We start from the raw sequence: 26,953 nt of genomic DNA, 5'->3' as shown, positions 1-26,953 counted from the left end.
GCGCATAGAATTGGAGGCAACCTATTGGCTTGGATATGGAATTGGTGAGGAGGTAGGGGACAGAGAGTAGAAATAATATATGTATAGTGAAATTTGCAGGATGCGATAGAGGTCCCCCTCAGGGATCTGTACTAGGGCCTTAGCTTTTCACTATATTTATAAATGACTTGGATGAAGGAATAGAGAGCCACATATCTAAGTTTGCTGACAACACTAAGTTAGGTGACACAGTAAGTACTGTAGATGGGAGCAGAAAGTTGCAAAAGGAGATTGATAGATTAAGCAAGTAAACAAAACTGTGACAGTGGAGTTCAATGTGGGAAAGTGTGAGGTCATCCACTGTGAACCTAAGAAAGATAGATCAGAGTATTTTCATAATGGCGAGAAGCTGGGACTTGTGGATGAGCAGAGAGACTTAGGAGTTCAAGTATAGAAATCACTAAAAGCTAGTGGATCAGTGCAAAAAGTAATTAAAAAGGATAAATGAATGTCAGCCTTCATCTCAAGGGGGCTGGAAAGCAAAGGGATGGAAGTTATGCTACAGTTGTATAAAGCTCTGGTTAGATATCATCTGGAGTACTACATTCAGTTATGGGCACCTCACCTCAGGAAGAATATATTGGCCTTGGAAGGGGTGCAGCGCAGATTCACCAGAATGATACCGGGGCTAAAAGGGTTAAATTATGAAGACAGGTTGCATAGACTAGGCTTGTATTCCCTTGAATATAGAAAATTAAGGGGGGACATAATTGAGGTGTTTAAGATGATTAAAGGATTTGATAGGGTAGCTAGATAGAAACTATTTCCTCTGGTGGGGGCTTCCAGAACAAGGGGGCATAATCTTAAAATTAGAGATAGGCCGTTCAGGGGCGATGTCAGAAAGCACTTCTTTACACAAAGGGTAGTGGAAATCTGGAGCTCTCTCCCCCAAAAAGCTGTTGAGGTAGATCAATTGAAACTTTCAAAACTGAGATTGATAGATTTCTGTTAGGCAAGGAAATTAAAGGATCTGGAACCAAGAGGGAAGATGAAGTTAAGGTACAGATCAGCTATGAATTAACTGAATAGCAGTACAGGCTCAACGGGCTGAATGGGCTATTCCTGTTCCTATGTTCCAATCCAGTCTACATTGGGTTTTGATCGTGCTGACATGCCTTCTTTCATGTGGTATCATCTAAAGCATGAGATGCTGTGATTGGGGTGCTTCTCATAATCATAATCATAATCAACTTTATTGTCATTGTTAGTGCACAAGTGCAGTACAACGAAATGTAGGCTTGCGGCTCCCGAGAGTGTACATTTAGATTAAGACATTTAAACATTCAACATTCATTTGGCTTGTAATACATTAACATAAACATAATAAAGTGCATTGACAGATGTGCAGGCTTTAGAGTTTATTTGTGGAGTTCAGTAGGATGAAAGCCCTGGGAAAGAAGCTGTTCCTAAATCTGGTCGTTCGGGTGCGAATGCATCTGTAGCGTCTCCCAGATGGCAGGGGGGCGAACAGACTGTGGCTGGGGTGGGTAGGGTCTTTGATGATGGTCCATGACCTCCGTAAACAGCGTTTCTGGTATATGTGCTCTATGGTCGGTAGCCGGGTGCCGGTAATGCGTTGGGCAGTTTTGACTACCCGCTGCAGGGCTTTCCGGTCATAGTAGCTACAGCTGCCATACCATACTGTGATACAGTTCGTCAGGATGCTCTCTATTGTGCAGCGGTACAAGTTAGAGAGGATCAGGGGTGACAGGTTACATCCCTTCAGCCTCCTTAGGAAATATAGGCGCTGCTGGGCCTTCTTCGCCAGAGAGGAGGTATTGAGGGACCAGGAGAGGTCTTCCATGATGTGGACTCCGAGGAACTTAAAGCTGTCCACCCTTTCCACCACAGCCCCATGGATGTGGATGGGGGTGTGACTTCCGCCTTTAGACTTCCTGAAGTCCACAATGATTTCTTTGGTTTTCTTGATGTTAAGGGCCAGGTTGTTATCAGCGCACCACTTCACGAGATGCTGGACCTCCTTTCTGTAGGCTGACTCATCGTTGTTGGTGATCTGGCCTACCACCGTGGTATCATCCGCAAACTTGACGATGGTGTTGGAACCATGAACAGCCACACAGTCGTGGGTGAAGAGGGAGTAGAGGAGGTGGCTCAGCATAATGCTTAGTCAGGCAATCACATATGGTCGTGACACCATCAGGGATCTGCTGATATAGCTTCCTTTGAGAAGAGGAGTCTCCGCTAACACTCGGTAATTTCATTTCTCTTTGCAGATGCGAGTAGTGAGGAAAGGGCATGAAGCACCTCTTGGGCAGCCTGACCTCCCTCTTCTTCCCAACAAATTAGCTTGAAAATGCGTATTGGGAAATCCCTTGGTGTTAGTAATGGTGCTAGGGTAAAAAGTATTAATTAGGGCAACTGGAGCAAAGGCTCACGACAACCTAAGTGCCTGCAGAAAATAAACCCCAGAAAAAATGGCCAGAAATGGCCTAAAAACACTTACCTTTAACATTCCTTTTAAACAAACCTCCTGCCTGAAAGGTCTGCTTCTAGAAGGTCTGGATGTCATGCTTCCTGGGCAGGTCTTGTTGGCAGGATGCCAGAAAAACACATGTAGGACTTTCATGCAGCCTTTATTATATTTGAATGCAGTTCCTGCTTGCTTTGGACAAGAACTTTCATTGGCCACTGCAGATCTGACCAGAAGTTTGAGGGGCGCTGAAAAAGTTCTGCCTAATTTAGTGCTCTGTTTTGGCCCATTTGATCATTATGAGGTATATTGGAAATGAAAATTTGCCCCATTGTCTGTCCAAATAATTTTGAAATATGGTTGTTTTGTGCTGTGGACTTACATTCACTTGGAACAGGGTTCAGACTGCCCAATGTAAATTAATGTGAAAGCTTTATTCCTGAGATAGAGAAAGAACAGCAACTGTGCAACAAGAATATTCTGTAATCAGCCTTGGTTCAAACATGGACAGAGGAGCTGTATTCCAGAGGTGAGGTGAGAGTGATTGTCCTTGACATCAAGGCAGCATTTGACTGAGTGTGGCATCAAGGAGCCCTAGTAAAACTGAAGTCAATGGGAATCGGGGGGGGAAACTCTCCACTGGCTGGAGTCATACCTAGCACAAAGGAAAATGGCTGTGGTGGTTGAAGGTCAATCATCACAGCCCCAGGACATTACTGCAGGAGTTCCTCAGGGTAGTGTCCTAGGCCCAAGCATCTTCAGCTGCTTCATCAATGACCTTCCCTCCAACATAAGATCATAAATGGGGGTGTTCGCTGATGACTGCACAGTGTTCAGTGCCATTCACAACTCCTCAGATAATGAAGCAGTCCATGCCTGCAGGCAACAAGACCTGGACGACGTTCAGGTTTGGGCTGATAAGTGGCAGGTAACATTCGCGCCACAGAATTGCCAGGCAATGACTATCTCCAACAAGCGAGAGTCTAACCACCGCCCGTTGACATTCAACAGCATTACCATCACTGAATCACCCACCATCAACATCCTGGGAGTCACCATTGACCAGAAACATAACTGGATCAGCCACATAAATACGGTGGCAACAAGAGCAGGTCAGAGGCTAGGTATTCTGTGGTGAGTGTCTCACCTCCTGACTCCACCATCTACAAGGCACAAGTAAGGAGTGTGATGGAATACTCTCCACTTCCCTGGATGAGTGCAACTCCAACAGTACTCAAGACGCTCGACACCATCCAGGACAAAGCAGCCCACTTGATTGGCACCCCATGCACCACTTTCAACATACACTCGCTCCACCACCAGCCTGGCCTGGCCACTCACGATACTCGTCTCCCCTGAGGGGCTTGCATAGGCACGTGTGCAGTCAGTGGCTCCCTGGAACATGAGGGATCCCGCAATCCAGTCCTAGAGCCCCCCTCTGCCTCTGGTCTTCTCTGCCAATAGGGAATGACATATAGTCATTCCTCAGAGTGTATAGAGCCGCAGAGGCTTCTGTTATGCAGAAATGCACAAAGGATTGTGATCTTCTTCTTCTTCTTAGGCAGTCCCTCGGAACCGAAGATGACTTGCTTCCACACTAAAAATGAGTTCGCAGGTGACTGATGAGTCCAATGCGGGACCTACAGTCTCTGTCACAGGTGGGGCAGACGGTGGTTGAAGGGGCGGGTGGGTGGGGTGCTTGGGTTGCGCTGCCTGCGCTTGGCTTTCGCTTGCTCCCGGCGAAGAGACTCGAGGTATTCGGCGCCTTCCCAGATGCTTCTCCTCCATTTTGTGCGGTCTTGGGTCAGGGATTCTCAGGTGTCGGTGGGGATGTTACACTTTTTCAAGGAGGCTTTGAGGGTGTCCTTGAAACGTTTCCTCTGCCCACCTGAGGCTCTCTTGCCGTGCCGGAGCTCCGAGTAGAGCGCTTGTTTTGGGAGTCTCGTATCAGGCATGCGGACAATGTGTCCCGTCCATTGGAGGTGCCTGCTGTACATGGTCCATGTCTCTGAGGCATACAGCAGGGCGGGTATCACTGCTGCTCTGTAGACCATGAGCTTAGTGCCGGGTTTGAGGTCCTGGTCTTCAAACACTCTCTTCTGCACTAGCACACTGAAGGCGGTGTTGGACTTCGTCATCGACGTCTGCCCTTGTTGACAGTAGGCTCCCGAGGTATGGAAAGCGGTTCACTTTGTCCAGGGCCTTGTCCTGGATTCGCAATGTGGATTCCGCCCACTAAGGGGCACAATGGACATGATCTTCGCCGCACGTCAATTACAAGAGAAATGCAGGAAACAGCACCAACCGCTGTACATGGCCTTCTTTGATCTCACAAGGGCCTTCGACACTGTCAACCATGAGGGATTATGGAGTGTCCTCCTCAAATTCGGCTGACCTCAAAAGTTTGTCACCATCCTCCGCCTGCTTCACGACGACATGCAAGCCATGATCCTGACCAATGGTTCCACCACAGACCCAATTCACATACGAACCGGGGTCAAGCAAGGCTGTGTCATTACACCAATGCTCTTCTCGATTTTCCTTGCTGCAATGCTCCATCTCACCCTCAATAAGCTCCCCACTGGAGTGGAGCTAATTTACAGAACAAACAGGAAACTGTTCAACCTCTGTCGCCTGCAGTCCAGATCCAAGATTGCCCCATCCTCTGTCGTCGAATTACAGTATGCAGACGACGCTTGCGTCTGCGCTCACTCAGAGGTCGAACTCTAAACCATCGTCAACACCTTCACCGAAGCGTACGAGAGCATGGGCCTTACACTAAACATCTGTAAGACAAAGGTCCTCTACCAACCTGCCCCCGCCACACAGTACTGCCCCCGATTATCAATGCAGTACTGAGGGAGTGGGTGCATTGTTGGAAGTGCCATCTTTCACGCGAGGTGTTAAACTGAGGCCCCGTTGCCAACGCAGGTGGATGTAAATGATCCCATGACACTTAGTGAAAAAGACCATGAAGCATGACTGCTGTCTTAGCCTACATTCCTTCTTCAACCACTACCATCAAAAACAAATTAGCTAATCATTTTTGTTCTTCGCTGTTTGGAGGATATTGCTGCCACATTTGTCTACATAACAACAGTGACTGCTTCAAAAATAATTAATTGAATGCGAAGCACCTTTGAACGTTCGATAGGGCAGATTTTCCTCTTATTATGCTTGGGGGTAAGGGATCACCTGGCCACAGCACATAGAGAAAAATCAAAGAGCATGCAATCCTCCTGGCTCAATTTTCCTTTATCCACGGCGCCCAAACAATCCTTAACACCCGGGATACAAGAGCTGAACACCAGAGGAGAGGTGAGAGTAACTGCCCTAGACAGGAAGGCAGAATTTTACTGAGTATGTTACCAAAGAGCCCTTGCAAAACTGAGACCAAGGGGGGTCAAGGGAAAAAGCCATCAGTGTCTGTAGTCACACCTGACACAAAAAAATGGCTGTAATTGTGGGAGATCAGTTATCACAGCCTAAGGACATTGCCGTTGTAGTTCATCAGGAATGCGTCCCTGGCCCAGCCATCTTCAATTGCTTCACTCTGTCATCGTCAGGAGTGGGTACTTTTCCCCCTCGTAATCCCTAGCCCAAACTATCACTAGTCCTCTGTCTTCTTACTTTCTTGTTGTTGTTCCAGGCTAGAATTCCCTTGCTGCCCCTCTCCCTTAACCTTTATCTCTGACTGCCTGCTGCTCGAGTGCCCGGACTGTCCATAGAAGGAAGGAGAGAACCAGAAAAAAGAAAGGGAGAGGAAAGATACAATCAGAGACAGGTCAGAAAAGAGCCCTGGGCGAAATTCGGCTCCTTTGCGCCTGCCGTTTGCGCCAATGGAGGGGCGCTAACAGGGCGCAAAGGGGTTAGCGCCGGTGGGGGGGTTAAAAAAGCACCTCCCGCAAAATTAGTTGGGACGTTGCTGAAGCACAATCCGGTAGTGCGCGCCCCCACCGGTAGCATCCGGGTCGTCGCACCTCCAGCGATGATGTCATCGCCATGCGTGGTGACCCCTTAGCGCCCCGCGGGTCGTGAGCCTGGCTGACCTCCACTCACGAGCCGGTAGTTAAAGTGGAGGCGCGGCTGTGACATGTGCGACCATTTAATTTTTTTAGGTCGGCCTTCCATGGTGGGCCATGGCATGGTCCTGGCCACCATCGCGCGGCCCGGCACCACGTCTCGGTGCTGGGCTGCAGCCATGGCACCACGCTGCCCTGATGGCCTAGTTGGGGCTATTGGAGGCCCTGCAGAGTGCGCAGTGGCCCTCCCCTTTAACTGAAGGGGAGGGTTGTTGAAATGCGGCAGCACTCTGATCACACCCCGACATCGCCTCGGTTACCGCCCCACCTGGAAGTGGAGCCCCCGACATTGCGCTCCACTTCCTGGGCGGGGTGGTAAGGCGAATTTCACGGCCGGGGCGGGACGTCCTCGCCGGGCACAGGATGTCTTGCCTCACCAGCGTTACCGCCCTGAAACGGGGTACTGCTGAATTTTGCGTCCCATATCTTCTAATTTACTGTGAGCAATGCCATAGTAATATATTCAGTTCCTGGAGGTTGAAATTTTGTAATAATCCCATTACATCAGTAACACTATAATGATAATGTCTGCTATTCTTACTTGCTTTAGAGATGATGCTGTAATGTCTCTCAATCTGTTACAACAAAACAGTTCAAAGACAAACACTTCCTCTGACTTTGAGCAATAGAAAATTCACTGGTATATATTTCAAATCGGAGTGATTATCTGCTTTTGTGGCCTTCTGCGCATGCATAGGCGTCCTGGAATCATGCATGCAAACCTGATCCCCTTCTACGCATGCATGCTGTTTACCGAAGCCACTCATGCACAGTACCCAACAGTTGTGGCCTGCAGCGTGGGCCACGCTTTCCTCAGCTCCATGGGACAAGGTGACTGGATCCGTTGGTGGCTGAGGGAGGGAAGAGAGAGGATCGAAGGGGGAGAGAGAAAACTGGAGGGGGGAGGGAGGGGATCGGAGCGGGGAGAGAGTGAAGGAATCAGAGGGGGGAGACAGAGAGGGGAGAGAGAGATATTGTAGAAAATATCAGGGCATAAGGGAGAATTTCTACCCAAAATTCACAAAAATATGCCCGGAATTCAGAAATTTGAATGACGACCAAAAACTCCCATACCTACTAGGGGAAGAGAGAAATTGTGTAACACTAGCGGCACACTATGTTACACTTGCCATAAACAGAGGGACAACCACTAAATATAAGAAAAGAGTATATATAAAATATATGAATGTATATTTATACACTCAGGGATATATCTGTTTATACACTGTATGGATAGATCTGTATTTATGTGTACAAACATGAATGTTTTTCGATGCTTTGGCAACATAAGATGTAACTTGTCATGCCAATAAAGCGATTTGAATTGAATTGAATTGAATTGAGAGAGAGGGAATTGGAGCGGGTAGGGAGAGAGAGGGGATTGGAGCGGGTAGGGAGTGAGAGGGAATCAGAGGGGAGAGAGAGGGAGGGGGATCAAAGGGGGAGAGAGCAAATCGGGGGGGTAGAGACAGAGGGTGAGAGAGAGGAGGGGAGAGAGAGGAGGGGAGAGAGAGGGGAGGGGAGAGAGAGAGGGTGAGAGAGAGGAGGGGAGAGAGAGGAGGGGAGAGAGAGGGGAGGGGAGAGAGAGAGAGAGTGGAGAGGAGAGAGGATCGAAGGGAGAGAGAGGACCAAAGGGGTAGAGAGAGATCGGAGGGGAGGGGAAAGGATCAGATGGGAGGGTAGAGGAGGTCGGGAACTCGGGGGAGAGAAGGTCAGGAACTCTGGGAGGGGGGATGGGAGCAGTGAGAAGGTCAGCAACTTGGGCGGGGTGAGGTCAGAAACTTGGTTGGGGTGGGGGGGAGGAGGTCAGAAACGTGGGGAGAGGGACAGGAACTTGGGAGGGGAGGAGGTCAGAAACTTGGGCGGGGGAGGAAGTCAGGAACTTGGGAGGGGAGGAGGTCTGGAACTTGGGCGGGGGAGGAGGTCAGGAACTTGGGTGGGGGAGGAAGTCAGGAACTTGGGAGGGGAGGAGGTCAGAAACTTGGGCGGGGGAGGAGGTAAGGAACTTGGGCAGGGGAGGAGGTCAGGAACTTGGGCGGGGGAGGAAGTCAGGAACTTGGGCGGGGGAGGAGGTCAGGAACTTGGGCGGGGAGGAGGTCAGGAACTTGGGCGGGGGAGGAGGTAAGGAACTTGGGCGGGGGAGGAGGTCAGGAACTTGGGCAGGGGAGGAAGTCAGGAACTTGGGCGGGGGAGGAGGTCAGGAACTTGGGCGGGGAGGAGGTCAGGAACTTGGGCGGGGGAGGAGGTAAGGAACTTGGGCGGGGGAGGAGGTCAGGAACTTGGGCAGGGGAGGAAGTCAGGAACTTGGGCGGGGGAGGAGGTCAGGAACTTGGGCGGGGGAGGAGGTCAGGAACTTGGGCAGGGGAGGAGGTCAGAAACTTGGGCGGGGGAGGAGGTCAGGAACTTGGGCGGGGGAGGAGGTCAGGAACTTGGGCAGGGGAGGAGGTCAGGAACTTGGGCGGGGAGGAGGTCAGGAACTTGGGCGGGGAGGAGGTCAGGAACTTGGGCGGGGGAGCAGGTCAGGAACTTGGGTGGGGGAGGAGGTCAGGAACTTGGGTGGGGGAGGAGGTCAGGAACTTGGGCGGGGAGGAGGTCAGGAACTTGGGCGGGGGAGGAAGTCAGGAACTTGGGCGGGGAGGAGGTCAGGAACTTGGGCGGGGGAGGAGGTCAGGAGCTTGGGCGGGGAGGAGGTCAGGAACTTGGGTGGGGGAGGAGGTCAGGAACTTGGGCGGGGGAGGAGGTCAGGAACTTGGGCGGGGGAGGAGGTCAGGAACTTGATCAGGGAGGCGGTCAGGAACTTGGGCAGGGGAGGAGGTCAGGAACTTGGGCGGGGAGGAGGTCAGGAACTTGGGCAGGGGAGGAGGTCAGAAACTTGGGCGGGGGAGGAGGTCAGGAATTTGGGCGGGGGAGGAGGTCAGGAACTTGGGCAGGGGAGGAGGTCAGGAACTTGGGCGGGGGAGGAGGTCAGGAACTTGGGCGGGGGAGGAGGTCAGGAACTTGGGCGGGGGAGGAGGTCAGGAACTTGGGCGGGGGAGGAGGTCAGGAACTTGGGCGGGGGAGGAGGTCAGGAACTTGGGCGGGGCAGGAGGTCAGGAACTTGGGCGGGGGAGGAGGTCAGGAACTTGGGCGGGGGAGGAGGTCAGGAACTTGGGCGGGGGAGGAGGTCAGGAACTTGGGCGGGGGAGGAAGTCAGGAACTTGGGCGGGGGAGGAGGTCTGGAACTTGGGCGGGGGAGGAAGTCAGGAACTTGGGCGGGGGAGGAGGTCAGGAACTTGGGCGGGGGAGGAGGTCTGGAACTTGGGCGGGGGAGGAGGTCAGGAACTTGGGCGAGGGAGGAGGTCAGGAACTTGGGTAGGGGAGGTCTGGAACTTGGGCGGGGGAGGAGGTCAGGAACTTGGGCGGGGAGGAGGTCAGGAACTTGGGCAGGGGAGGAGGTCAGAAACTTGGGCGGGGAGGAGGTCAGGAACTTGGGCAGGGGAGGAGGTCAGAAACTTGGGCGGGGGGGGAAGTCAGGAACTTGGGAGGGGAGGAGGTCAGAAACTTGGGCGGGGGAGGAAGTCAGGAACTTGGGCGGGGGGGGAAGTCAGGAAATTGGGAGGGGAGGAGGTCAGAAACTTGGGCGGGGGAGGAAGTCAGGAACTTGGGCGAGGGAGGAGGTCTGGAACTTGGGCGGGGGAGGAGGTCAGAAACTTGATCGGGGGAAGAGGTCACGAACTTGGGCGGGGTGAGGTCAGAAACGTGGTTGGGGTGGGGGGGAGGAGGTCAGAATCTTGCGGGGAGAGGGTCAGGAACTTGGGAGGGAGGAGGTCAGAAACTTGGGCGGGGAGGAGGTCAGGAACTTGATCAGGGAGGAGGTGAGGAACTTGGGCGGGGGAGGAGGTCAGAAACTTGGGCGGGGAGGAGGTCAGGAACTTGATCGGGGAGGAGGTCAGGAACTTGGGCGGGGGAGGAGGTCAGGAACTTGGGCGGGGAGGAGGTGAGGAACTTGGGCAGGGGAGGAGGTCAGGAACTTGGGCGGGGGAGGAGGTCAGGAACTTGGGCAGGGGAGGAGGTCAGGAACTTGGGCAGGGGAGGAGGTCAGGAACTTGGGTAGGGGAGGAGGTCAGGAACTTGATCAGGGAGGAGGTCAGGAACTTGGGCAGGGGAGGAGGTCAGGATCTTGATCAGGGGAGGAGGTCAGGAACTTGGGCGGGGGAGGAGGTCAGGAACTTGGGCAGGGGAGGAGGTCAGGATCTTGATCAGGGGAGGAGGTCAGGAACTTGGGCGGGGGAGGAGGTAAGGAACTTGGGCAGGGGAGGAGGTCAGGATCTTGATCAGGGGAGGAGGTCAGGAACTTGGGCGGGGGAGGAGGTCAGGAACTTGGGCAGGGAGGAGGTCAGGATCTTGATCAGGGGAGGAGGTCAGGAACTTGGGCGGGGGAGGAGGTCAGGAACTTGATCAGGGAGGAGGTCAGGAACTTGGGCGGGGAGGAGGTCAGGAACTTGGGCGGGGGAGGAGGTCAGGAACTTGGGCGGGGGAGGAGGTCAGGAACTTGGGCAGGGGAGGAGGTCAGGAACTTGGGCGGGGGAGGAGGTCAGGAACTTGGGCGGGGGAGGAGGTCAGGAACTTGGGCGGGGGAGGAGGTCAGGAACTTCGGCAGGGGAGGAGGTCAGGAACTTGGGCGGGGGAGGAGGTCAGGAACTTGGGCGGGGGAGGAGGTCAGGAACTTGGGCGGGGGAGGAGGTCAGGAACTTGGGCGGGGGAGGAGGTCAGGAACTTGGGCGGGGGAGGAGGTCAGGAACTTGGGCAGGGGAGGAGGTCAGGAACTTGGGTAGGGGAGGAGGTCAGGAACTTGGGCAGGGGAGGAGGTCAGGAACTTGGGCAGGGGAGGAGGTCAGGAACTTGGGCAGGGGAGGAGGTCAGGAACTTGGGCAGGGGAGGAGGTCAGGAACTTGGGCAGGGGAGGAGGTCAGGAACTTGGGCGGGGGAGGAGGTCAGGAACTTGGGCAGGGGAGGAGGTCAGGAACTTGGGCAGGGGAGGAGGTCAGGAACTTGGGCAGGGGAGGAGGTCAGGAACTTGGGCGGGGAGGAGGTCAGGAACTTGGGCGGGGCAGGAGGTCAGGAACTTAGGCGGGGGAGAAGGTCAGGAACTTGGGCGGGGGAGGAGGTCAGGAACTTGATCGGGGAGGAGGTCAGGAACTTGGGCAGGGGAGGAGGTCAGGAACTTGGGCGGGGGAGGAGGTCAGGAACTTGGGCGGGGAGGAGGTCAGGAACTTGGGCGGGGCAGGAGGTCAGGAACTTGGGCGGGGGAGGAGGTCAGGAACTTGGGCAGGGGAGGAGGTCAGGAACTTGGGCGGGGGAGGAGGTCAGGAACTTGGGCAGGGGAGGAGGTCAGGAACTTGATCAGGGAGGAGGTCAGGAACTTGGGCAGGGGAGGAGGTCAGGAACTTGGGCAGGGGAGGAGGTCAGGAACTTGGGCAGGGGAGGAGGTCAGGAACTTGGGTAGGGGAGGAGGTCAGGAACTTCGGCAGGGGAGGAGGTCAGGAACTTGGGCGGGGGAGGAGGTCAGGAACTTGGGCGGGGGAGGAGGTCAGGAACTTGGGCGGGGGAGGAGGTCAGGAACTTGGGCGGGGGAGGAGGTCAGGAACTTGGGCGGGGGAGGTCAGGAACTTGGGCAGGGGAGGAGGTCAGGAACTTGGGTAGGGGAGGAGGTCAGGAACTTGGGCAGGGGAGGAGGTCAGGAACTTGGGCGGGGGAGGAGGTCAGGAACTTGGGCAGGGGAGGAGGTCAGGAACTTGGGCAGGGGAGGAGGTCAGGAACTTGGGCGGGGAGGAGGTCAGGAACTTGGGCGGGGCAGGAGGTCAGGAACTTAGGCGGGGGAGAAGGTCAGGAACTTGGGCGGGGGAGGAGGTCAGGAACTTGATCGGGGAGGAGGTCAGGAACTTGGGCAGGGGAGGAGGTCAGGAACTTGGGCGGGGAGGAGGTCAGGAACTTGGGCGGGGCAGGAGGTCAGGAACTTGGGCGGGGGAGGAGGTCAGGAACTTGGGCAGGGGAGGAGGTCAGGAACTTGGGCAGGGGAGGAGATCAGGAACTTGGGCGGGGGAGGAGGTCAGGAACTTGGGCGGGGGAGGAGGTCAGGAACTTGGGCGGGGGAGGAGGTCAGGAACTTGGGCGGGGGAGGAGGTCAGGAACTTGGGCGGGGGAGGAGGTCAGGAACTTGGGTGGGGGAGGAGGTCAGGAACTTGGGCGGGGCAGGAGGTCAGGAACTTGGGCAGGGGAGGAGGTCAGGAACTTGGGCGGGGGAGGAGGTCAGGAACTTGGGCGGGGGAGGAGGTCAGGAACTTGGGCGGGGGAGGAGGTCAGGAACTTGGGCGGGGCAGGAGGTCAGGAACTTGGGCGGGGGAGGAGGTCAGGAACTTGGGCAGGGGAGGAGGTCAGGAACTTGGGCAGGGGAGGAGATCAGGAACTTGGGCGGGGGAGGAGGTCAGGAACTTGGGCGGGGGAGGAGGTCAGGAACTTGGGCAGGGGAGGAGTTCACGAACTTGGGCGGGGGAGGAGGTCAGGAACTTGGGCGGGGGAGGAGGTCAGGAACTTGGGCGGGGAGGAGGTCAGGAACTTGATCGGGGAGGAGGTCAGGAACTTGGGCGGGGGAGGAGGTCAGGAACTTGGGCGGGGGAGGAGGTCAGGAACTTGGGCGGGGGAGGAGGTCAGGAACTTGGGCGGGGTAGGAGGTCAGGAACTTGGGCGGGGGAGGAGGTCAGGAACTTGGGCGGGGAGGAGGTCAGGAACTTGGGCAGGGGAGGAGGTCAGGAACTTGGGCGGGGGAGGAGGTCAGGAACTTGGGCAGGGAGGAGGTCAGGAACTTGGGCGGGGGAGGAGGTCAGGAACTTGGGCGGGGGAGGAGGTCAGGAACTTGGGCAGGGAGGAGGTCAGGAACTTGGGCGGTGGAGGAGGTCAGGAACTTGGGCGGGGGAGGAGGTCAGGAACTTGGGCAGGGAGGAGGTCAGGAACTTGGGCGGGGGAGGAGGTCAGGAACTTGGGCGGGGGAGGAGGTCAGGAACTTGGGCGGGGAGGAGGTCAGGAATTTGGGCGGGGGAGGAGGTCAGGAACTTGGGCAGGGGAGGAGGTCAGGAACTTGGGCGGGGGAGGAGGTCAGGAACTTGGGCGGGGCAGGAGGTCAGGAACTTGGGCGGGGGAGGAGGTCAGGAACTTGGGCGGGGGAGGAGGTCAGGAACTTGGGCGGGGGAGGAGGTCAGGAACTTGGGCGGGGCAGGAGGTCAGGAACTTGGGCGGGGAGGTCAGGAACTTGGGCAGGGGAGGAGGTCAGGAACTTGGGCGGGGAGGAGGTCAGGAACTTGGGCGGGGGAGGAGGTCAGGAACTTGGGCGGGGGAGGTCAGGAACTTGGGCGGGGGAGGAGGTCAGGAACTTGGGCGGGGGAGGAGGTCAGGAACTTGGGCGGGGCAGGAGGTCAGGAACTTGGGCGGGGGAGGAGGTCAGGAACTTGGGCAGGGGAGGAGGTCAGGAACTTGGGCAGGGGAGGAGATCAGGAACTTGGGCGGGGGAGGAGGTCAGGAACTTGGGCGGGGGAGGAGGTCAGGAACTTGGGCAGGGGAGGAGTTCACGAACTTGGGCGGGGGAGGAGGTCAGGAACTTGGGCGGGGGAGGAGGTCAGGAACTTGGGCGGGGAGGAGGTCAGGAACTTGATCGGGGAGGAGGTCAGGAACTTGGGCGGGGAGGAGGTCAGGAACTTGGGCGGGGAGGAGGTCAGGAACTTGGGCGGGGGAGGAGGTCAGGAACTTGGGCGGGGGAGGAGGTCAGGAACTTGGGCAGGGGAGGAGGTCAGGAACTTGGGCGGGGGAGGAGGTCAGGAACTTGGGCGGGGGGAGGAGGTCAGGAACTTGGGCGGGGGGAGGAGGTCAGGAACTTGGGCGGGGGAGGAGGTCAGGAACTTGGGCGGGGGAGGAGGTCAGGAACTTGGGCGGGGGAGGAGGTCAGGAACTTGGGCGGGGGAGGAGGTCAGGAACTTGGGCAGGGGAGGAGGTCAGGAACTTGGGCAGGGGAGGAGGTCAGGAACTTGGGCGGGGGAGGAGGTCAGGAACTTGGGCAGGGGAGGAGGTCAGGAACTTGGGCGGGGGAGGAGGTCAGGAACTTGGGCGGGGGAGGAGGTCAGGAACTTGGGCGGGGGAGGAGGTCAGGAACTTGGGCGGGGGAGGAGGTCAGGAACTTGGGCAGGGGAGGAGGTCAGGAACTTGGGCAGGGGAGGAGGTCAGGAACTTGGGCAGGGGAGGAGGTCAGGAACTTGGGCGGGGGAGGAGGTCAGGAACTTGGGCAGGGAGGAGGTCAGGAACTTGGGCGGGGGAAGAGGTCAGGAACTTGGGCGGGGGAGAAGGTCAGGAAGTTGGGCGGGGGAGGAGGTCAGGAACTTGGGCGGGGGAGGAGGTCAGGAAGTTGGGCGGGGGAGGAGGTCAGGAACTTGGGCGGGGGAGAAGGTCAGGAAGTTGTGTGGGGGAGGAGGTCAGGAACTTGGGCGGGGGAGAAGGTCAGGAAGTTGGGCGGGGAGGTCAGGAACTTGCGGGGGGGAAGAGGTCAGGAACTTTGGCAGGGGAGGAGTTCAGAAACTTGGGCGAGGACGGAGGTCAGGAAATTGGGCGGGGGAGGAGGTTAGGAACTTGTTGGTGGGGGGGAGGAACTTGTTTGGGGGTGTGGGAGAAGGTCTTAACCCTCGAGGGTGATCCCTGTTCTGTGTGAGCTCTGTTCTGTCTGCAGCCTGGCAGTCAGAATGGCTGGAATTACATTAAGTAATTCATTACTTAGGCAGGCAGTATCTAATTACACATTCCAGAGAAACTGCTATGTGTTTCTTGTCCTCCAATGTGACCAATCAGAAATCTGGTGTTAGAAATAACTGCGACTATTTCTAATCCCCTGGTACATCACATCTTATTGATCACCTGATAAATGGATGCTCTGATTGTGTCTGCAGCTTCAAGGTTAGAGGTTGCATTTCCGGAAGAATTTGTGTCCAAGATTTTTAATGTCCCTAAGTACCGAGGTTCTGCTGTTTTGGAACGTGCGCTTTTTCCAATAGAAGATCTATCCAAGGTCTGTATCAGAGAACTCAGAGGCCTGTGAAAAAAAATGTAAATAGTTATATTAAATTCCTGTAATATGCAAGTAAATATCACATGGACCACAAGACAAACTTTAGGTACGTGATCGTAAAGTTAAACAAGTCAAGATATGAATGAACAACACAGAATGATGTGCTTTGCTTGTTAAACCTAGATTTGTTGATATATTTGGGACGATTTTCCAACTTAGATGATATGCATGATTTACCAACCATTTAAATGGTTAGAAAATCATGTGCAGCACAGCTGAATTTCCGATATGTGCTACTGGTGGGCAAGATTCCCCATCAGCATTTCAAAGTCGGTAATTTACTGTTGGGGCTCTGCCTTAGATATTCCCTTGGGTACAGCAATACTACTCAATCCCATAAGTGGCCTGAGAATCTTACATTTAAGAGTGTGTCTGTAACACCCAATATCTAACTACATGCTACTTCAGTGTGCCAGTGCAGCCTTCGGTCACCTGAGGAAGAGAGTGTTTGAAGACCAGGACCTCAAACCCGACACTAAGCTCATGGTCTACAGAGCAGCAGTGATACCTGCCCTGCTGTATGCCTCAGAGACATGGACCATGTACAGCAGGCACCTCAAAGCACTGGAGAGGTACCACCAACGCTGCCTCCGCAAGATCCTGCCAATCCATTGGCAGGATAGGCGCACCAACATCAGTGTTCTTGCTCAGGCCCACATCGAAGCTTTGACCATGCTCGATCAGCTCCGATGGATGGGTCACATTGTCTGCATGCCCGATACGAGACTCCCAAAACAAGCGCTCTACTCGGAGCTCCGGCACGGCAACAGAGCCCCAGATGGGCAGAGGAAACGCTTCAAGGACACCCTCAAAGCCTCCTTGAAAAAGTGTAACATCCCCACCGACACCTGGGAATCCCTGGCTCAAGACCGCACAAAGTGGAGGAGAAGCATCTGGGAAGGCGCCGAACGCCTTGAGTCTCTTCGCCGGGAGCAAGCGGAAGCCAAGCGCAGGCAGCACAAGGAGGCCACGTCAACCCAAGCACCCCACCCACCCGCCCCTTCAACCACTGTCTGCCCCACCTGTGACAGAGACTGTAGGTCCCGCATTGGACTCATTAGTCACCTGAGAACTCATTTTTAATGTGGAAGCAAGTCATCCTCGGTTCCGAGGGACTGCCTAAGAGAGACATGTATACGGTAGTATAACCCAGAACTGAATATTCATATTATTCAACCTCTTTGAAAGCAGACTGAGAGAACATTTGGTAAGATACGAATCATTAAGTTGTTTTAATTCACAGAAAGGGACATTCAGAGCAATAGTTTATGATCAGACTCATTGGGTCCGATCTTCAACCTCCAGCTGAAATGTGTGTGAAGTCGGCTGAGTGGGCTGCACCACTCGACTGATACTGTTGTTAGGAGGCCTGAATCATTTTCAGTTCGGGCGTCATTTCATTGCTGTTGCCAAGCTGTAGGCTCCAAAACCCTGCATCAGCTTGCTGGTTGTGAAACGGCAGATAAATTGGCTAGCTTCCATGCTAAGGCAGCCGGAAGGTCAGATCGGGTGTGGGGAGAATAGGCTTGAGCGGGATGGCAGAGGAACAGATTCTTTTTTTGTGTGGACAAAGAAATGCTCCTCCTTCTCTACAAAAATAAAGATAAAAATAGTTTTATGATATTTTCTAAGGGGTTAGCGCCCAGGTGCGGCGAATGCAGCAATACCCATGAACTTCAGTGCCGGTTTGGCACTGGCGTTAACTCTTGGCGCCTGGGCCTCTAGTGCTTCGCAGATCGTGACGTCATAAAGTGCGCAGCACACCGTTATCGCCCCAGATGGAAAGTTCACTCGCCTCGCCCCACGCCGAAAATGCCAGCGAGAGGAGGCATTGTGAACTCAGCTAGCCGCTTCGGGAGCGATAATTAAAGGGAATGCTTATCAGCTAGCGCAACCTTTACTATTTGTATCAGTTTGGTGCCTGCACAAAGTTTTAAATTTTTCATTGATGTAAGATGTCCTAATTTTTCAACTTTTCAAATGTTAGCGCCCCAAACTGGGCTACACCGAATTTTTCCCCCCATATTCTAGCTGAGGTCTAACCAGTGGTTTAAAATGGCCCAGAAATTCGGGTCTCCACGGGTGAGTACGCACGGGGTACTCACCCGTAAGCCCAATGGAAGTGCCGGTTTCCTGCATGCACGGGAAACCGGCACTTCCGTTCCCCTGAAAGACGGGGTTCAGAGTTCGAACGCGTGCGCAGGAGAGGCTGCGCGTGCGCATCGAACTTACGTTTTTTTTTGCAGGTTTTCCCAGGAGGGTACGTCTCCAGAAGTTAGACATTTAAAAAGCAGTCGCAAGGCCTGCTTTTTACAAGGTAAGTGGTGAATTAATTAAAATTAAAACATTTTTTCCACAGGTTTATTATTTTTAAATACTTTAAAGAAAGGTAAGTTTATTTTTAGCCCCATTAGAAAATAAAACTATTTTTTTCAAAAATTTAAATTATTGTTTAAAATAGTTATTTCGTGTAATTTATAGTTTATTTAAAAAATGTGATTTAAAAAAAAAATTATTTGAAGATTTAGTGATGTTTTGGGGCTTATAGTATTTATAAGTTTGACAGCCCTTCCTGTCAAACTTATGAATGAAGCATTCCCTGCTCCGATTGGCTCCCCATGGCCCACGTGATCCCAGGGGATGCATCGAACTAACTGCACCCCTGGGATATGCAAGCACTGCGCGCCGGCAGTTGGAGGAGGCCCAGGATCGCAATTCCACGGGGGCCCGCATCACAACAGCTGACCCGAATTTCTGGGACAATGATTTAGCATAGAATCATAGAATGGGTACAGCATGGAAGGCCATTCAGCCCGTCGAACCCATGCCAGCTCTCTGCAAAAGCACTTCAGCTAGTCCCACTCCCCCGCCCTTTCCCCGTAGCCCTGCAAATTTCTTTCCTTCAGATACTTATCCAACTCCCTTTTGAAAGCCGTGATTGAATCTGCCTCCAGCACCGTTTCAGGCAGTGCATTCCAGATCTTAACCACTCGCTGCGTGAAAAAGTTTTTTCTTACGTCGCCTTTGGTTCTTTTGCCAATCACCTTAAATCTGTGTCCTCTGGTTCTCGACCCTTCGGCCAATGGAAACAGTTTCCCTCCATCTACTCTGTCCAGACCCCTCATGATTTTGAACACCTGTATCAAATCTTCTCTGCTCCAAGGAGAACAACACCAGCTTCTCCAGTCTAGCAATGTAACTGAAGTCCCTCATTCCTGGAATCATTTTCGTAAATCTTTTCTGCACCTTCTTTAAGGCCTTCACACCCTTCCTAAAGTGTGGTGCCCAGAATTGGGCACATTACTCTAGTTGGGGCCGAACCAGTGTTTTATACAGGTTCATCATAATTTCCACACTTTTGTACTCTATACCTCTATTTATGATGCCCACGATCCCATAAGCCTTTTTAACTGCTTTCTCAACCTGCCCTGCCACCTTCAATGATTTGTGCACACATACCCCCAGGTCTCTCTGTTTGTGCACCCCCTTCAGGATTGTACCCTTTAGTTTATATGTCCTCTCCTCATTCTTTCTACCAAAATGTATCACTTTGCACTTTTCTGCGTTAAATTTCATCTGCCACGTGTCTGCCCATTTCACCAGCCTGTCTATGTCTTCCTGAAGTCTATCACACTCCTCCTCACTGTTCATTATACTTCCTTGTTTTTGTACTCTATTCCTCTATTTATAAAACCAAGGATCCTGTCTGCTTTATTAACAGACTTATCAAATTGTACTGCCACCTTCAAAGATTTGTATATGTGAACCCCCAAGGTCTCTCTGTTCCTACAACCCTTTAAATTTGTACCATTTAGTTTATACTGCCTGTCCTCATTTTCCCTGCCAAAATGCATCACTTCACACTTCTCTGCATTAAATTTAATCTGCCATATGTCTGCCCATTTCACCATTCTGCCTATGTCCTCATAAGTTATTTCCTTTTTGCTACTAGCCTTCTCATGTTTTATGACATTTCCAAGCTTTGTGTCACCTGCAAACTTTGAAATTATGCCCTTTATGTCCAAGTCCAGATCATTAAAATATATCAAAAAGAGCAATGGTCCTAATACTGATGCCTGGGGGACACCACTATATATTTCCCTCCAGTCTGAAAAACAACCATTCACCACTACTCTCTGCTTTTTGCCTCATAGTCAATTTCATAGCCAAACTGCCACTGCCCCTTTAATCCCATGGGTTTCACTTTTGCATATCAAGCCTATTATGTGGCACTTTATCAAACACCTTTTGAAAGTCCATATACAGGAAACTTTTTTTATCCGGCACGGACGGGACCGACATGGTGCCGGTTCATCAAAAATTACGGATAACCGAACGCTATAGTAAAAGATACGAGAGCTGAGAGCTCCGTATAAAGCAACAAACCCTGTTGAGCTTCAGAACAATGGGCACAAGATTCAAGCATCTCTGTAGCTTAGCAACAGCTGCAGCCACACCCTTGCACAGCAACAAATGGAGTAAAAAAAGTAATAAAAGTTACCTGAACCTACTCCTGAATTTTTCCGGTTAACTGAGATTTCCGGTTATTTAGGTGCCGGTAAATCGAAAGTTTCCTGCATACACAACATCAACTGCACTATCTTCATCAACTGATCACAGAAGATCACAGAAACCCCACAATGCAGATAGAGGCCATTTCGGCCCATCGAGCCTGCACCGACACATATCCCACCCGATCCCCGTAACCCCTACACCAACACATATCCCACCCTATCCCCGTAACCCCACGTATTTAATCCCCCTAACACTAAGGGTCAATTTATCATAGCCAATCAATCTAACCCGCACATCTTTGGACTCTCTTCGTTATTTCATAGAAGAACTTAATCAAATAAGTTGGACAAAATTTGCCGTTAACAAATTCATGTTAGCTGTTGTTTATTAACCCATGTTCTTCAAAGTGTCAATTAATTTTGCTCTGGATTATGGTCTCTAGAAGTTTCCATACCACTGACGTTAGGCTGACTGGCCTGTAGTTACCTGGTTTATCTCCCTCCCATTTTTTGAACAGTGGTGTAACATTTGCAACCCTCCAGTCCTCTAGCACCACTCCAATATCTAAGGAGGATTTAATGATTGTTGCCAAAGCCTCTGCTATTTTCACTCTTGCAACCAGGGATGCATCCATTTGACTTTTCTACTTTCAGCAATGCCAACTGCTTAAGTACCTCCTCTTTATTTATTTTTATACTATCCAATTTCTCTATCCCCTCCTCCTTTACTACAACATCGGCAGCATCCTTTTCTTTAGTGAAGATGGATGCAAAGTCCACATTAAGTACCTCAGCCATACCCTCTGCCTCCACAAGAAGATTTTGTTTTAGGTCCTTATTTGGCTCCACCTTCCCTTTGACTATCCTTTTACTATTTACATGATTAGAAAGGACTTCAGACTTCCCTATTATGTTACCCGCTAATCTTTTCTCATACATTCTTTTATTTCCTTTTTCAGTTATCCTCTGCACTTTCTTTGTTCAGTTTCATTCTCTACCATATTATTAACTTGACATTTATCATAAACCTCCTTTCTCTGTTTCATTTTAATCTCAATTTGTTTGGTCATCCTGGGAGCTCTAGCATTAGCCCTTCCTTTCCCTCTCATAGGAATGTGGCTAGACTGGCTTAGGTGGATTGGAAACAAGGATTGGCAGGTAAAACGGTAAATGAGCAATAGGAGGCCTTCAAGTAGGAGTTAGTTTGGGTACAGACTAAGCACATTTATACAAAGGGGAACACAACTCCTCTCCCGCCCTCCGCCCCCACTCAAAAAACCTGCCCCAGTCAAGATTGGGACCAAAGAAACAGACTGACACCAAATTGAGGCAAGTTCCTGAGAAGGGGCAGGAGGTTTAGAGGGGATTTGAGGAAAAACCTTTTCACCCAGAGGGTGGTTGGAATCTGGAACTCACTGCCTGAAAGGGTGGTAGAGGCAGGAACCCTCACAACATTCAAGAAGCATTTAGATGAGCACTTGAAACGCCATAGCATACAAGGCTACGGACCAAGTGCTGGAAAATGGGATTAGAATAGATAGGGCTTGATGGCCGGCGCAGACACGATGGTCCAAAGGGTCTCTCCTGGCATCTCTAAAGTGGGTCAGTAACTTGGGCGATTTTAACTTCTCACCTGCTCGGTTTCCCAAGTTACAGATTTATGATTTATGTAAAATTATTCCATTTTGTAACATTTACTGCAGCAGTTTCTATTCTGTGTATATAGATACTTAAGACTTTAATTTTTTTGAGAAATTTGTTTGGTATGATAGTTTGAGAAAAAAAGTTGGTTGGGAATTGTGCGAGATCCTAATTGGGCCAAATATGTTTATTACTTTCACATTTTCTTTTGTTTATAAATGCTTATGCAAAAAATAATTTCACAGATCGAATGAATATCAGATGAGGTCTATAACGGGCAGGGGATCCACTCCATCAGATTACCAATCATTATGAAGATGAAAAATAATCCCTTTCTATTAAAACAGGCTGTGTACTAACATTGTGCTTTGTTGTTCAGGGAGATTCCAGTCATACAGGAAAGGATGCACTCATTTGGTGCTGACTGGTAGGTGATGTCTACTGGCAGGGTCATGTTGGGCCAAAGAGGGCTGATTGCTGTCATACGGTAGGAGGGCTTCTGGCTTGAGGGTATATTTCTTTATTTGCAAGTGGGGGAGAAGGTGGTGGTGTTCAAGGTAGACTGAGTTACACAGAAAAGACTTCTGAGAGAATCTGTCCTTTGATTCCCTTGCAGCAGTCAGCGAGGACTGCTCTGAATGCATGTCATTCTGATGGTCTGCTCCATGTAGTTCTGGATTGACCAGTGCCAGGGCCTCCTCCTCAACCGTGTCAAGTTGTGACCATTCTTGAAATGCAAACCCTTCTTATGCAAAGCTGGTCATGTGGCCTTGAATTGCCTGAATATTTTTTGGAGAGGGAGGGTAATATCTGGTGTGCTGCATCCTTCTGGGAATAGTGTCTAACTTTCCGTTCTTCCATTCTCCTCCTCCATTATAATGAGTGGTATGCCATGGGGAAGGCTATAGTGGCATCAGGTGCCCAGAATGCGAGGGGGCAAGGAGGTCCAAAAATTGCATGATGGGCTGATGCTGTACGATGCAATCAGATTCAAGTGTAGGGCTTGGTATCAAAAAGATGCAAAGCAAATTGTTTGAAAAGCATTTCCAAGCTGCAGAAATCACTATACAAAGTTTCCAGACACTTCAGGCTCACAAACTCCTCACTTCTGTCTTCATTAGGTAAACCTGGCCGCTGCTGTACCTTATTTATCTCAGTCTAAGTTACCCAGTGCTCAAAACCAGGAAACTCACAGCTGCAACACTATTTAGTCTGACTCTGGTATATGCAAATAAGGTCTGGTGACTTGGTGGGCAGATCATGTGAAGGCTCAAATAGATTGAGGAAACTCAGGGGAAGTGTTTTAAAAGTGCACAACCAGCAGAAACAACTTTCACCAGAATTTCCTTGCAAAAAAATTCCTGTTCATTTCCTGCACAGTAAATACCTCGGAGACGGTGGGGAAATACACCACTAATGTTAAAAGTGCCACAATCTGGCTTTAATTTCAAAATTGCTGCCTTTTGTTTCACTGAGCAGTCTCATTTATGTTGCAGGACAGCAACGCATGCATTTATATAGCGCCTCAAGACGTTCCAAAGCACTTTAAAGCCAATGAAATACTTTTGAAGTGTAGTCACTGTTGTAATGTAGGAAACGCGGCAGTCAATCTGTGCACAGCAAGCACCCACAAACAGCAATGTGATAATGACCAGATAATCTGTTTTTGTTATGTTGATTGAGGGATAAATATTGGCCATGACACCGGGGATAACTCCCCTGCTCTTCTTCATAATAGCGCCATGGGATCTTTTACGTCCACCTGAGAGAGCAGACAGGGCCTCGGTTTAACATTTCATAGAGTCATAGGCCTAGAAATTGGGTTGGGGCGCCAAAGTGCCGCAAAAGTCGCCTGAGCGCAGGATTTAGCGCAGCGATCAGAGTGATACCGATCGCCAGAAATTCAGTTTCAGTGCCCCTCGAGGGACACGGGGCGAGGCTCGAGGTGCTCCGCGTCCCTCTTAGGGCGCTGAAACTGATTATCGCAGCGCAACGTGCCGCAGCGCCACATGCTGCGGCACGGCACGCTGCAGTACTGCAGGCCTTCCTCCCACTGTTAAGGGGGAGGTGCCTGCAACAGCGCGATCCCCGCTCGCGAGTGCCGGCAAATGAGCCCAGCACCAAGGAGAAGTGCCGGGCTCTCGGGAAACAGCTGGCAATGCCGCGGGGGAGGGCGGTTAGGAGGCCGGGGACGGAGGTGCTGGCAGGCGGCCGCCGAAGAAGCGGCCGCCCCGCACCTCCACCTTAACTTGCGCCGCTGTCGGCACAGTAAGGCCCCGTGAACCGAGCGCGGGTAGCGAACAGCGCAACTGCGGCGTTCGCTACCAAATATCGCGAACGGGGCACGAATGGGGCGCTGCGCACACCGATGACGTCATCGGTGGCGGCGCAGCACAAATGCCTAACGCCACCATTAGCGCCCCTACTGAATATCGCGGGAGACGCAGCCAGTGGCGCTACAGCCACTGACTGCCTCTTTAGACGCTAACAGGTGGCGCTACTCACCCAATTTCTCCCCCATAGAGTTATACAGCACAGAAAGAGGCCCTTCGGCCCATCGCGTCCGCGCCGGCCATCAAGCCCTGTCTAATCTAATCCCATTTTCCAGCATTTGGTCCGTAGCCTTGTATGCTATGGCATTTCAAGTGCTCATCCAAATGCTTCTTGAATGTTGTGAGGGTTCCTGCCTCTACCACCCTTTCAGGCAGTGACTTCCAGATTCCAACCACCCTCTGGGTGAAAAAGTTCCTCCTCAAATCCCCTCTAAACCTCCTGCCCCTTACCTTGAATCTATGCCCCCTTGTTATTGACCCCTCTACTAAGGGAAAAAGTTCCTTTCTATCTACCCTATCTATGCCCCTCATAATTTTGTACACCTCAATCAGGTCCCCCCTCAGCCTTCTCTGCTCCAAGGAAAACAACCCCAGCCTGTCCAGTCTTTCTTCATAGCTGAAGCGCTCCAGCCCAGGTAACATCCTGGTAAATCTCCTCTGCACCCTCTCCAAAGCAATCACATCCTTCCTATAGTGAGGCGACCAGAACTGCACACAGTATTCCAGCTGTGGCCTAACCAGCGTTTTGTACAGCTCCATCATAACCTCCCTGCTCTTATATTCTATGCCTCGGCTAATGAAGGCAAGTATCCCATATGCCTTTTTAACCACCTTATCCACCTGTTCTGCTGCCTTCAGGGATCTATATACATGCCCACCAAGGTCCCTCTGATCCTTTGTCTTTCCTAGGGTCTTACCATTCATTGTGTATTCCCTTGCCTTGTTAGTCCCTCCAAAATGCATCACCTCACACTTTTCAGGGTTAAATTCCATTTGCCACTGTTCCGCTCATCTGACCAACCCATCTATATCTCATCTGAAAGACGGCACCTCTAACAGCAAAGCACTCCCTCAGCACTGCACTGGTGTGTCAGGAACTCAAGTCTCTGGAGTGGGAACTTCAACCCACAACCTTCTGACTCAGAGGCAAGAGTGCTACCCACTGAGCCACATGTATAAACCCACACAAAAAAGGATATAGTGGGAAGAAGGGCGGGTAATAGCATAGTCTGTGGTGTCTGATAGCTAATTTAAAGGAAGTATGGTATCTGTTTCAAAATATATTAGGGGTGATTCCACAATTTGCCAGTTCCAGCGAGGAGCAGTGGTCGCAGAGAGCACAGGTCAGGAAATTGCTGGTTTGCTGTCCATTTTACATATGAATCTCCCTGCAAGTGCTGATTCTTCCCAGGAACATTGGATTGCCTAATCATTTCTATAGGTGCAATCACTGTGCACAAAGAGAGAAACTGCGCTCTATAAAACTGACATTAAGTAGTCCAGTACATCACTAAATCTTTCAGCACACATTCAGTATGTGTGACATTAGGTGATCAGGTTCTGTGGCACACTGTGCCAAAAAGCTTCTAAAAATTTGTTTCATCTCTGGGCTACAATCCAGGCTTGGGCCCCCAAGTGGGCCTCACTTCCACAATGACCTCGAAGTTCAGCACACCATCCCTGGTGTATCCTAGTCTGGAGCTGCAGGAACTCACAGCTTGGGTGTCCCTGTGCTTATCCATATCTCTTCTACACTACTCATCTTGTTTGGAACAGGGTCAGGCTCTGCCACAAACAAAAACTCTGGTGGATTGTCAGGATCCAGAGTAGTCAGGTCCTAGCCTATTTCACAGCCTTTCTACTGCACTCGTAGAGTTACGGCAGAAATGCGATGGAAGGGTTATGCCTTTTCGGTTTCAAGAACAGCTTGCGAAAGTGGTGAAATTCCCCCTGGAAATAATTTTAGCAATAAAAATCAGTGGGAGTATAAAACAAAATTAGGTAATAATTTGAATTCAACACTAGTAAGTGCTGTAACATAATTGTAATTAAGCAAAAAAATTGATAAAAAGGGAGAAAATAGAATGAGAGTAATTTAGCAAGAAATATAAAAAAGATTGTAAGAGCTTCTAAAAGTACGTAAAAAGGAAGAGAATAGCAAAAGCAAGCATTGGTCCCTTAGAGGCAGAGAAAAGAGAAATTATATTGGGGAACAAGAAAATGGCAGATTTAAACAAATATTTTGTATCTGTCTTCACAGTAGAGGACACAAAGAAAGTATACCAAAAATAGTGAGGGACCAAGGGGCTGTTGAGAGTGAGGAACTTAAAGTAATTAATATCAGTAGAGAAAAAGTACTTGGGTAACTAATGGGATTAAAAGCCGACAAATCCCCTGGACTTGATGGCCTACATCCTAGGGTTCTAAAAGAGGTGGCTGCAGCGATGGTGGATGCATTGGTTGTGATTTTCCAAATTTCCATAGATTCTAGAACAGTCCCAGCAGATTGGAAGGTAGCAAACGTAACCCCGCTATTCAAGAAAGGAGGGAGAGAGAAAACAGGGAACTACAGGCCAGTTAGCCTGACATCAGTCGTTGAGAAAATGCTGGAATCCATTATTCAGGAAGTGGTAACAGGGCACTTAGAAAATCATAACATGATCAGCTACAGTCAACATGGTTTTATGAAAGGGAAATCACGTTTGACAAATTATTAGAGTTTTTTGAGGAGGTAACTAGCAGGGTAAATAAAGGGGAACCAGTGGATGTAG

At 51.3% G+C, this 26,953-nt stretch overlaps 1 protein-coding gene across 4 annotated transcripts in view; it reads right to left on the bottom strand.

The window, feature by feature from the left end:
- The window catches only part of map9 (microtubule-associated protein 9), a 528,899-nt gene that overhangs the window by 86,772 nt on the left and 415,174 nt on the right, over positions 1-26,953 (bottom strand). For all 4 annotated transcript variants that reach the window (XM_086010251.1, XM_086010242.1, XM_086010257.1 and 1 more), the window contains one exon: positions 15,484-15,658. In XM_086010251.1, coding sequence (XP_085866377.1) covers positions 15,484-15,658 — 175 coding nt within the window. The remainder of the gene's footprint in view (positions 1-15,483; positions 15,659-26,953) is intronic.

This window comes from Somniosus microcephalus, chromosome 2 (genome assembly GCF_052327205.1).
Source record: "Somniosus microcephalus isolate GS21.2 chromosome 2, FLI_Smic_1.0, whole genome shotgun sequence".
Taxonomy (NCBI): domain Eukaryota; kingdom Metazoa; phylum Chordata; class Chondrichthyes; order Squaliformes; family Somniosidae; genus Somniosus; species Somniosus microcephalus.
This window is presented reverse-complemented; position numbering and strand designations above follow the sequence as displayed.